Source organism: Ovis aries, chromosome 15, assembly GCF_016772045.2.
Source record: "Ovis aries strain OAR_USU_Benz2616 breed Rambouillet chromosome 15, ARS-UI_Ramb_v3.0, whole genome shotgun sequence".
Lineage (NCBI taxonomy): Eukaryota > Metazoa > Chordata > Mammalia > Artiodactyla > Bovidae > Ovis > Ovis aries.
In genome coordinates, this window is record NC_056068.1 from 33,298,917 (window position 1) to 33,312,283 (window position 13,367).

Consider the following 13,367-nt stretch of genomic DNA (forward strand, 5'->3'; position numbering starts at 1 on the left):
TTACGAAGAGCTGACTCATTGGAAAAGACACTGATGCTGGGAAAGATTGAAGGCAAAAGGAGAATAGGGCAGCAGAGAATGAAATATCACCAACTCAATGGACATGAGTCTGAGCAAACTCCGGGAGATAGTGAAGGACAAGGAAGCTTGGCATGCTACAGTCCATGGGGTCACAGAGTTGGGCTTGACTTTTGACTGACCAACAACAATAGTTACTATACAATCTTGTGTTAGTTTCTACTGTACAGCAAAGTGAATCAGCTATTGTATACATATATCCCCTTTTGGGGGTGATTTCCTTCCCGTTTAGGTCACCCTAGAGCATTGAGTGGGAGAAGGCAGTGGCACCCCACTCCAGTAATCTTGCCTGGAAAATCCCATGGATGGAGGATCCTGGTGGGCTGCCATCTATGGGGTCACACAGAGTCGGACACAACTGAAGTGACTTAGCAGCAGCAGAGCATTGAGTAGAGTTCCCTGTACTATATAGTAGGTTCTCAAAAAGAAACATCTGTTTTCTACATAGTAGTATATGTGTCAATCCCAATTTATCCCACCACCCCTACTGAAGAGATGAAGTTTAACCAGAGAACGAGGTCAAGTAAAGAATTCTTTTTTTTTTTCTTTAACAGAAGAGCTTTAAACATTTACTTTTCTTCTATTTCTTTGCATTGATTGCTGAGGAAGTCTTTCTTATCTCTTCTTGCTATTTTCTGGAACTCTGCATTCAGATGCTTATATCTTTCCTTTTCTCCTTTGCTTTTTGCCTCTCTTCTTTTCACAGCTATTTGGAAGGCCTCCCCAGACAGCCATTTTGCTTTTTTGCATTTCTTTTCCATGGGGATGGTCTTGATCCCTATCTCCTGTACAATGTCACGAACCTCATTCCATAGTTCATCAGGCACTCTATCTATCAGATCTAGGCCCTTAAATCTATTTCTCACTTCCACTGTATAATCATCAGGGATTTGATTTAGGTCATACCTGAATGGTCTAGTGGTTTTCCATACTTTCTTCAATTTGAGTCTGAATTTGGTAATAACGGGTTCATGATCTGAGCCACAGTCAGCTCCTGGTCTTGTTTTTGCTGACTGTATAGAGTTTCTCCATCTTTGGCTGCAAAGAATATAATCAATCTGATTTCGGTGTTGACCATCTGGTGATGTCCATGTGGAGAGTCTTCTCTTGTGTTGTTGGAAGAGGGTGTTTGCTATGACCAGTGCATTTTCTTGGCAAAACTCTATTAGCCTTTGCCCTGCTTCATTCTGCATTCCAAGGCCAAATTTGCCTGTTACTCCAGGTGTTTCTTGACTTCCTACTTTTGCATTCCAGTCCCCTATAATGAAAAGGACATCTTTTTTGGGTGTTAGTTCTAAAAGGTCTTGTAGGTCTTCATAAAATCGTTCAACTTCAGCTTCTTCAGCGTTACTCATTGGGGCATAGACTTGGATTACTGTGATATTGAATGGTTTGCCTTGGAAACGAACAGAGATCATTCTGTCATTTTTGAGATTGCATCCAAGTACTGCATTTCGGACTCTTTTGTTGATCATGATGGCTACTCCATTTCTTCTGAGGGATTCCTGCCCGCAGTAGTAGATATAATGCTCATCTGAGTTAAATTCACCCATTCCAGTCCATTTTAGTTCGCTGATTCCTATAATGTCGACGTTCACTCTTGCCATCTCTTGTTTGACCACTTCCAATTTGCCTTGATTCATGGACCTGACATTCCAGGTTCCTATGCAATATTGCTCTTTACAGCATCGGACCTTGCTTCTATCACCAGTCACATCCACAGCTGGGTATTGTTTTTGCTTTGGCTCCATCCCTTCATTCTTTCTGGAGTTATTTCTCCACTGATCTCCAGTAGCATGTTGGGCACCTACTGACCTGGGGAGTTCCTCTTTCAGTATCCTATCATTTTGCCTTTTCATACTGTTCATGGGGTTCTCAAGGCAAGAATACTGAAGTGGTTTGCCATTCCCTTCTCCAGTGGACCACATTCTGTCAGACCTCTCCACCATGACCCGCCCGTCTTGGGTTTCATGCAAAGATGGGCTCAATAAAGGACAGAAATGGTATGGACCTAACAGAAGCAGAAGATATTATGAAGAGGTGGCAAAAATACACAGAAGAACTGTACACAAAAGATCTTCATGACCCAGATAATCATGATGGTGTGATCACTCATCTAGAGCCAGACAACCTGGAATGTGAAGTCAAGTGGGCCTTAGAAAGCATCACTACGAACAAAGCTAGTGGAGGTGACAGAATTCCTATTGAGCTATTTCAAATCCTGAAAGATGATGCTGTGAAAGTGCTGCACTCAATATGCCAGCAAATTTGGAAAACTCAGCAGTGGCCACAGGACTAGAAAAGGTCAGTTTTCATTCCAATCCCAAAGAAAGGCAATGCCAAAGAATGCTCAAACTACTGCACAATTGCACTCATCTCACATGCTAGTAAAGTCATGCTCAAAATTCTCCAAGCCAGGCTTCAGCAATACGTGAACCGTGAACTTCCTGATGTTCAAGCTGGTTTTAGAAAAGGCAGAGGAACCAGAGATCAAATTGCGAACATCCGCTGGATCATGGAAAAAGCAAGAGAGTTCCAGAAAAACATCTATTTCTGCTTTATTAACTATGCCAAAGCCTTTGACTGTGTGGAAACTTTGACTGTGGAAAATTTTGAAAGAGATGGCAATACCAGACCACCTGACCTGCCTCTTGAGAAATCTGTATGCAGGTCAGGAAGCAGCAGTTAGAACTGGACATGGAACAACAGACTGGTTCCAAATAGGAAAAGGAGTATGTCAAGGCTGTATATTGTCACCCTGCTTATTTAACTTCTATGCAGAGTACATCATGAGAAACGCTGGACTGGAAGAAACACAAGCTGAAATCAGGATTGCTGGGAGAAATATCAATAACCTCAGATATGCAGATGACACCACCCTTATGGCAGAAAGTGAAGAGGAACTAAAAAGCCTCTTAATGAAAGTGAAACTAGAGAGCGAAAAAGTTGGCTTAAAGCTCAACATTCAGAAAACGAAGATCATGGCATCTGGTCCCATCACTTCATGGGAAATAGATGGGGTAACAGTGGAAACGGTGTCAGACTTTATTTTCGGGGGCTCCAAAATCACTGCAGATGGTGACTACAGCCATGAAATTAAAAGAGGCTTACTCCTTGGAAGAAAAGTTATGACCAACCTAGATAGTATATTCAAAAGCAGAGACATTACTTTGCCGACTAAGGTCCGTCTAGTCAAGGCTATGGTTTTTCCTCCGGTCATGTATGGATATGAGAGTTGGACTGTGAAGAAGGCAGAGTTCCGAAGAATTGATGCTTTTGAACTGTGGTGTTGGAGAAGACTCTTGAGAGTCCCTTGGACTGCAAGGAGATCCAACCAGTCCATTCTGAAGGAGATCAGCCCTGGGATTTCTTTGGAAGGAATGATGCTAAAGCTGAAACTCCAGTACTTTGGCCACCTCATGCGAAGAGTTGACTCATTGGAAAAGACTCTGATGCTGGGAGGGATTGGGGGCAGGAGGAGAAGGGGACGAGAGGATGAGATGGCTGGATGGCATCACTGACTCAATGGGCGTGAGTCTGAGTGAACTCTGGGAGTTGGTGATGGACAGGGAGGCCTGGCGTGCTGCGATTCATGGGGTAGCAAAGAGTCGGACACGACTGAGCGACTGAACTGAACTGAAACATTTACTTGCTTGCTTCCCTGGTGGCTTTACCAGGTCTTTACCAGAAGGTAAAGAATATGCCCACAATTCAGGAGACCTGGGTTTGATTCCTGGGTCAGGTAGATCCCCGGAAGAAGGGAATGGCTACCGACTCCAGTATTCTTGCCTGGAGAATTCCATGGACAGAGGAGTGTGGCAGGCTATTGTCCGTGGGGTTCAAAAGAGCGGGACACAACTGAGTGACTAACACTTTCACATGCCGGAAAGGATAAGAAACTAGAGATATAGGACCAGAAAAAGAAAGGTGATATGCTGGAAACAAGGTCCCTAAGGCCATTTAAGATTGTGTATTTTCACTTTAAAAATACCAAGAACTGATGGTCATTTTCATTATTTTCTGTGTAAGGCCTTACCCATGCTTGGCATCTTTATCTCGGTAATCCATCATCCTTTACCTGTCCATGAGGTCCTATCATCACGAATTGTTTTGTGCGCTCCTGTGAATCTTTTCCAGATCCCATTTCTATTGTGTACTCAGAAGTGTACAGAATACTTAGCTAAGAGTCGGAGCCCAGGGGGCCAGTGTAAGAGGGCACACTTTCACCTGCAGAAGATCCTTCCCAGGAGAGAAGCCTGTGGTCAAAAGGAAAAGTCGAACACTCCCCGGTTAAGGAAGGCTTCAAAAGGATCAAATAGGATGTTTTCCTTCTTCTCTCTAAAATAAAATAACTCTTGCCTCTCTAGATAAGAAATGATAGTGTGAAAGATATGTAGCATCTTTGACTTATTAACGTCAAAGTTCTCGTAATCCCATCCTAAGATATCTTTCCACGTTTCCAAAGAGCTATTCATTGGGTTTTGCCTCCAGTGCTTTCGACAGAACTATGATGCATTTATTCATCCAGACACAAATAATTAGAGCCAGTTAATGTCTTCTCTAAATTTTATTAATATTATTGGATGGAATGTATAACCCAGACTCAAAGAATGTGTGTTTTGTTGTTAAGAAAGAGCACAATCAGAGAACAGATGTAGAGAATAGACCTGTGGCCACAGTGGGGGAAGGAGAGGGTGGAACAAATTGAGAAAGTAGCATTGACATTTACAGACCACCCTGTGTAAAATAGATAGCTAGTGGGAAGCCACTACAGAGCACAGGGAGCCCAGCCTGGTGCTCCGTGATGACCGAGAGGGGCAGGATGAGGGGTGGGTGGGACGGGGGCGACACGCATATGTATAGTTATGATTGATTTGCAATGTTGTACAGCAGAAACCAACACGACGTTGTAAAGCAATTATCCTCCAATTAAAAATAAAATAATAAAAAAGACAACACAAACTTCAGAGCTAATCTTGGAGTCCAGGAACAACCCTCAGGACTCTAGAGTTGATCAGGGTGGTTGAGAATAAGAATGGCTTTTGTTTTAAAGCAGATGAACATTTTGCTTTTGCTGAGATCAAAGCGTGCGTTCTCCCCTCTGCTTATGTCATGTAAACAGGAAAGTCATGAAAGAGACAGTCAGCTGCTGCCCTCCTCAGGGTTGGGGGCAAACTCCCCTTGGATGGGACAATACGGAGGAGCATTAAAAACTGAGGACACATCTTACTAAGAAACTACCACCCTAGCATTAGGCATCAGGAGACTCTGGTGCTAATGCCCCAGCCACAGGACTCTGCTGTGTGTGTGCTGGAAAAACCTACTGCCATTAAGCAGTTATTCTGAGTGCATGTAGTCTGGACTGATTGTGAGTGTTGATGACAAAAGAATCCCAGGGAGAGGGGGATGCAATAGAGGATTTCAGTGCTGATGGAGATTAAATAGCCTGAGAATGGCTTTGTATATTAACTTCAGGGAACTCAGGTCTTGCCCTAAAGAGTGACACCTGATGCCTCAATTGTAGGTAATACATCTTTAGTAAACCTCAGATTTCAAGTAGGCTGCTCGGAAGGTGAGACAAATCACATCCAGCCCATAAATGTCTTTCTTTCCGGAGACTGAAATGCCATCCCTGGGCACTCACATTTACGTGAATAGCAGATTTAACACTTGAGACAATTGAAGTTTCTCACGAAATGATGAGTCCTTGGCCTTGTTGATAAAGCACCCTGTGAAGAGCACTATTGTCATCTGAATTGTCAGCAGAAAAGGTATAATATGATTAAGACCAAGTGGTAAGCCAAGACTTCAGGTCTGGTACTCATTGGGGAATGACTTTGGGTCATTTCTCATTGGTGGAAATGAGAGAGAAATCTGGACCAAGTACAGTCAGATGGTAGCAGAAAAAGAACTCCTGGTCACTTATTTTTCCAGCAGTTAAAAAGCTGAACAAACATGGATGGACCTAGAGATTAGCATAGTAAGTGAAGTCAGTCAGGAAGACAGATACCATCTGATACCACTCACATGTAGAATTTAAAATATGTCACAAATGAACTTATCTATAAAACAGAAACAGACTCACAAACATAGAATAGACTTGTGGTTGCCAAGAGGGAGGGGGAGTGGAGGAGGAATGGCTTGGGAATTTTGGATTAGCAGATTATTATTAACTATTATATATAGGATGGACTACATATAGGTGTTACATTATATAGTACAGGTAACTATATTCTTGTAATAAACCAAAATGGAAAAGGATATTTAAAAGAATGTATATATGTATATGAGTCATTTTGCTGTACAGCAGAAATTGACACAACATTAAAAGTCAACAAAAAAGGCTAAACAAATACTTAAAAGAATAACATCAGCATCAGTAAATATCTATGCTGCTGCTGCTGCTGCTAAGTTGCTTCAGTCGTGTCCAACTCTGTGCGACCCCATAGACGGCAGCCCACCAGGATGGGATTCTCCAGGCAAGAACACTGGAGTGGGTTGCCATTTCCTTCTCCAATGCATGAAAGTGAAAAGTGAAAGTGAAGTCACTCAGTCGTGTCCGACTCTTAGCAACCCCATGGACTGCAGCCTACCAGGCTCCTCCGTCCATGGGATTTTCCAGGCAAGAGTGCTGGAGTGGGGTGCCATCGCCTTCTCCAAGTAAATATGGTGTGTTCATAATTTTCTTCTGGATGCATTACAAGCAAGGATGTTCTTAGGCTGTGTACTGGCAAAGCCTTCTTGCCCACATTTTGTCCATGCAGCTCAGTATACTGCATGGAAGGAAGGACCCTTTCAATTGAAATACAGAGAAGGAAGTTTTTCTTTTTTGGATACTGCAGGTAAAAACTTGAAGGAGCTAATCAGAACCTGGCCAGTCTTCCAGAAAGTTCAAAATCTAAGGAGAACTTACTCTAAATTTCAAATTATAAGTCATTCTTACATGAAAATCTGATATAAGAAGTAATATTGTATATTACTATTTTAAATTCAATAATCTCGACCTTTTTATAATGAGATATCATGAGAAATAGAATGGCATGAAATGCTATTATACAAGAGTAGTATTATACAGTAGTAGTATATTATACAGGAGTCTTGGCAATTATATCAAAAAAGTGAAATATCCCTAAAACAAACAATTTGAGCAAAAACATGATCTATTCATTTCAAGGCTGTTTTTTTTTTTTTTTCTCAAATGATCTGTGTAACTTGCGCTTTTTCGATTAACCTTGCATAGATACAGGCCACAGAGGCTTTTTATAGGTGTGTTTAGAGAGGAAGAAATATGTTGCAGTTACACAGCACATGGAGGCATATGGCCCTCTGACTGTTTTCAGTAAGCATATAATCATTCTTTCCAAAGGCCTCTTAACTCAGCTAGTTTTTCACAAAGTAATGAGTGCTTTATTCCTTGGGAAATATGTCTAAATGGCTTAGTGCAATATAGTTACATAGTGTATCTATTATACCAGGAGTACATTGTGTTGTTATAAGACTTTGGAAAGCATAAAGACTGCTCTGAAATTGAAATATTTCCCCCAGATGTTTGATTGCCTAAGTACAGGCTATATTAAGGAACAGAAGCAAAACAACCCTTGTGGTTTCACAGATGTCCCATCACCATGCAGACTCTTTTATAATCCTCTGAATAAAATCTAATTTGTTTCATCTGGTGAAGAGGTCATTTCTGGCTTCTGACCTATATGACTAAGATCTGATAATGTGAATTGTATTTCATACTAAACTTGTATTTAGTGGGTAAAGCAAATCGTTGATGTTCTTTCTGGTTAAGATTTTTAATATTTATCTTAGTTAAGACAAATGTGTGTATTTTGATGCTGATTTGCACTTCCTCTGCAGCTCTTTAGAGAAAAAGCTGCTTTCTCCCCCTATGTGGTAATACTTCATTTTACAACATTTTAAGTCAAAGACTTGCCCTTAATATAATGCCCCTTCAAAGCTATTTTTTTTCTAGAAAATTCATAATCAGAAATTGCCAAGAGGAAGCACTCAGCTAATCACCCTTTCGTTGCCTGAAATGAGGAAAGCCCCCTGTGTTCTTTATCTCCTTTCAATCCCATGATCACCTTCCTAGAAGTCTCAAAACTCCCAGTTTGAGAAACACTAAAATTTTTGTCTTTTAACTTTAAATTCAGTCTTTCAACTTTACATTAACAAAAAATATCTTTTTAGAATTACCAGGAACACTGGTCTCAATATGAACGTGAAAAGTCAAGCAATGGACCCAGAGATCAATCCTCGGAAACAACCAATGGCCAGCAACCTTCCAAAAGACCAGCCAAGCACAAGATTCAAAAACAGCATAAACACCAGCATGGCCCGAAGTCTTTGGTGACTGAAGGGCTGGTTGTCAGTCAAGGAAACCAGAATAACACTCCCAGAAATCAACAAAACCCAAATAAGCCTATTGATACTGAAGTAACACAGGACACAGTTGTGATTATGAATGCCACGAACGATGATTTACAATACTCAAGTGTACTGAGAAGCCAGGATCCCAAAGTAACCTCCAATCAATTTGCTCCACCACACCAGGTTTCTGACAAAGTATTATATAAAAATCCTGCCGGATATTACCCAGTGATGAACGCTAATAGAGAAAGAGGACACAATGACCAAGAAGAGAAAAGGTTTTCCTACCAGCAGCTACACACCGACACTCAATCTGATATGCACTTGAACTACCTTCATGAACTTACCAAGAAACAGGCATCCCGTAGCCAGAAAGGCTCTCAGTCTAACATAAACATGCAAGCATCAACCGAAAAGAAGAAGCAACCCAAACTGGATTATACAGAAACAAAGTATAAGAACTTAGAAATATTATGGTAAGAATTCCCTGTTCTCAGGTGGTTTTCTGGAGAAATGAGAGGCTAGAAGAGGGAGGATGGGATGCTGGACAGAGGGGTGGGTTCATGACAGGGGTCAGGCAAGAGGAGAAATTCACCTAACGGTGTCCTTGGCTCTGTCTTTCTACCTAAAATAGTCCACTTTTCATGTATTTCTTTTCTTCTTCCCTGTCTCTAGCTTCTCCACTGTAGTTAAACCAGCGACTAGTGGGGAGAAGGACAGAGGGAACCTATCAATAAAGATCCAGTTAAAAAAAAAAGATACAGTATATCTTGAGAACTGCAGGTAATATTTGGAGGAAACAAATTATCTCCAACTCTGTAATGGTCAATCTTAAGAAAACAATCCAAAATGCAGAAAAAATTATGTATGTGCAAAAATATCACCATTTACAGAAATGACAATAATTGAATAAAGAAATGTTTAAGTAAATTATAATATTAAATATGGAATTATTTAAATGGGCTTCCTTGGTAGCTCAGACTGTAAAGATTTCACCTTCATTATCCTCTGGGGAAGGGAATAGCTATCCACTCCAGTACTCTTGCCTGGAGAATCCCATGCACAGAGGAGCCTCGCATGCTACAGTCCATGGGGTTGCAGAGTCAGACACGCCTTGGTGACTGAAAAACAACACACCCTTTAAAATTATGCTTCTATAGGGAGAAAATGTTGTTATTGTGTTTAGCTGCTAAGTCATGTCTGACTCTTGGCGACCCCCATGGACTATAGCCCTCCAGGCTCCTCTGTTCATGGGATTCCCCAGACAAGAATACTGGAGTGGGCAGCCATTTCCTCCTCCAGGGTATCTTCCCCACTCAGGGATCAAACCCTTATCTCCTGCATTGCCAGGTGGATTCTTTACCACTGAGTCACCTGGGAAGTCCTTATAGAGAGAAAATAGTGAGGTACAAAATTTTACCTAAAAGAGTATGAGCTTCACCTACATGTTAAAATGTACACAGAAGATGGAAAATGCACCAAAACATCAGTAATGTCTACCTCTGGCAAAGAAGTTTGGGATTATTTTTAATTTCTTCTTTATATATTCTGAGCTGTCCAAATTCCCTACAATGTATATGCATTACTTCTGTAATTAGAAAAATGAAAAGTTATTTTTAAAATCAAGGGGGATTTCTTGATGTCATTCAATCAAATGTATTTATTACACGCCTGATACAACTGAATATAGGACTAAACTGTTATAGAAGATACAAAAGTAGTATGATGCATAGGAACCCTCAAGGAGCTTATTTTCAAAGTAGAGAGACAATTTTAACACGTATGAATTAATCAGAAGACATTTCAGTGCTCCACTTGGAGGTGTGGAATGTACATTTAACAAGATTTGGAATTCACTTCCTAGAAGAGATAGTGATAGATAGATAGTAGGCATTTTTGTCTTTTTTTTTCCTGACTTTAGAGGGAGTGCTTCTAACATTTTGCCATTAAAAATATTTAATTTTTAGTACTTAGGGAGAAATAGAAGAAACGTACTTCTATTTCTATTTTTTTGCAAAGATCTATCATAAATAGATGCTTAATGTTATCAAATACTTTTTCTGCATCAATTAAAAATTTTTTTCCTTTAATTCTTTAATGTGGCTAAATGTATTAACAGATTTTCTAACATTCCACCAACCTTTTACTCCTAGGACAATCCCAACTTGTCATACTATTTGAATAAACTGCTTGATTTGATTTGTTAATGTTATTTATGATTTAACATTCACATGTAGGAAGTGAGACTGGCTTAAAATTCTCCAATCTGTCACTGGCCTTGTCTGGATGTGTTATCAATTATACCAAGATTATACCAGCCTTAGAATAATTCCCTCATTTCACATCCTCTGGGATATACAATTGGAACTGTTACTCGAAAGTTACATAGAACTTTTCAGTAAATCTATTTAGTTCACATGTGTGTTTTTGTTTGGCCTTTCTTTTGTTGTTGTTTGTGGGCAGATTTTAACCTTTAGACTACTTACATTTTTTATGATATTCAAATTTTGAGTTTTTTCCCCTATCTTAATTTGTCCTAACCACCCTACTTTTTTCTAATATCTTTTTTAAAAATTTATCTATTGAACTGATAGAACTTTGTTACCTTTCCCCTCTACTGATTTGGAAATGCATATTTTCTTTCTATTCTCTTTTTTTAAACTTACATACTTAACTAGACTAGTGTTAAATTAATATTTCTGCTATCCTGCAGACACATTCAAAATCACTGGATTGTTCTAATCCAGTCACCCCTTGTGTCATACATATTCTTTTCATTCAGCATACTATATCTCCTAATTGCTATTTTATTATTGCTAGATAGAGTCCATGCTGTTTTAGATTTAACCGATTGCTTATTAATGTCTTGCTTTCGATCTTTCTTCCATTTCACTCTTCCTTCCTTAAGTAGATCCTTTAGAAGTTCTTTCAGCAAGTACATTTCACTAGTAAACTTACCTGAAATTACTTTATTCTCTTAAATTACTGTTTAACTTGGTAAAGAATTAAACTCTTTGAAAACAGTTTTTCTATTTCCTGGCTTCTGTATTTCTTTGAAAAGACTTTTATCAATGTAATTATCATTCTTTTTGTCTTTTATTCTCTTGTTGGTTTTGAGGTCTCTCCTTTGTTTTTTGTGTTTTCAAGCTTCACTATGATGTATTTAGTTTGCATTTTATAGTCTTGCTTGTGACTTTTCTGGGCTTCCTAAATCTAAAGGTTCGTCTTTTTCATAAATTCTGGAAAATCATCACACATTTTCCCTTTGAATACTATGTCTCCCAAATTTGCTCTATTTTCCCTTCAGGAACACACAATAGATAGATATTTGATCCTCTTATTCTAGACTCCATGTCTTTTTAACTGTTTCTTATTTCCCATCTCATATCCCTCTGGGCTTCTTTCTGAGAAATTTCCTGTTTATGAGTCTCTGACTGTGTCCAATATGGTGTTTAATGTGTCCACTGAGTTGTAAATTTCAGTGATGGTGCTTTTCATGTCTAGAATTTCTGTATGGTTCTGATTAAAACCTTCCTGTTCCTTTTTCAGAATATATTTCTCAGAGTTTTTATTTCTTACTTCATGTCTTTAATCATTATACACACTTCCTTACAAATGCTTTCTAATATTCAGTTATCCTAAATTCTTAGAAATCTACTACTGTTTGGTATGTGAGTGTTCATGTGTCTGGACTCTTATTTGGTAGGTTATTTCCTTACATGTTCTAAAATTTTGGATTGTGAACTTATGTGTAGCCACCTATCTGTAGACACCTAGGCAGGTTTGGGTGGGGATGTATCTTTCTAAAGAACTTTTATTTCATACTCTTTTCCACTGTAATTTATTACAGGATACTGAATATAGTTACCTATGATATACAATGTTGTTTATACATTCTGTATACAATAGTTTGGGCCTTCCCTAGTGGCTTAGGTGGTAAAGAATCTGCCTGGAATACGGGAGACCTGGGTTCAATCCCTGTGTTGGGAAGATCCCCTGGAGAAGGAAATGGGAACCCTCTCCAGCATTCTTGCTAGAGAATGCTATGGACAGAGGAGCCTGGCAGGCTACAGTTCATGGGGTTGCAAAGAGTCAGACATGACTGAGTGCAACTTACACATATAATAGTTTGCATCTGCTAGTCCCAAACTCCCAGTCCAAGCCTCCCCCAACCCCTTGGCAACCACAAGTCTGTTCTCTATGTCTGTGAGTCTGTCCTGTTTCATAGATAAGTGCATTTGTGTCATATTTTAGATTCCACATATTAAGTGATATGGTATTTCTGACCTACTTCATTTAGTGCGATAATCTCCAGGTCCATCCATGTAGCTGCAAATGGCACTATTCCATTCTTTTCTATGGCTGAGTAATATTCCATCGTGTACATGTACCACATCATCTTTATCTGTTCATCTGTTGATGGGCATTTAGGTTGTTTCCATGTCTTGGCTACTGTAAATACTGCTTCTATAAACATAGGGATGCATAGTATCTTTTCAAATTATACTTTTGTCTGGAGATATGCCCAGGAGTGGGATTGCTGTGTCATATGGCAACTTTATATTGAGTTTTTTGAGCAATCTCTGTATTGTTCTCCATAGTGGCTGTACCAATGTACAGTCCCACCAACAATGTAGCAGGCTTCCCTTTTCTCCACACCCTCTCCAGCATTTCTTATTTGTAGACTTTTTAATGATGGCCTTTCTGACTGATATAAGGTAGTAGTAGCTCATTGTCATTTTGATTTGCATTTTTCCAGAGAACTTTTGTATCTGCTTCTGCCACCTACAGAGGTATCCTTCCTCCAGTATCATTTTTATGTTAATTTCTTGGTGTTGGAGTTCCATGATTATGTAGGTAAGGTAAATTTGAACCCCAAATATTGCCCCAAATTCCCAGGGAATTTTTTTTTT

At 39.5% G+C, this 13,367-nt stretch overlaps 1 protein-coding gene across 1 annotated transcript in view; it reads left to right on the forward strand.

The window, feature by feature from the left end:
* The window catches only part of JHY (junctional cadherin complex regulator), an 80,113-nt gene that overhangs the window by 48,708 nt on the left and 18,038 nt on the right, over positions 1-13,367 (forward strand). The window contains exon 5 of the mRNA XM_027979338.3: positions 8,275-8,930. Within this exon, the coding sequence (XP_027835139.1) occupies positions 8,275-8,930 (656 nt within the window). The remainder of the gene's footprint in view (positions 1-8,274; positions 8,931-13,367) is intronic.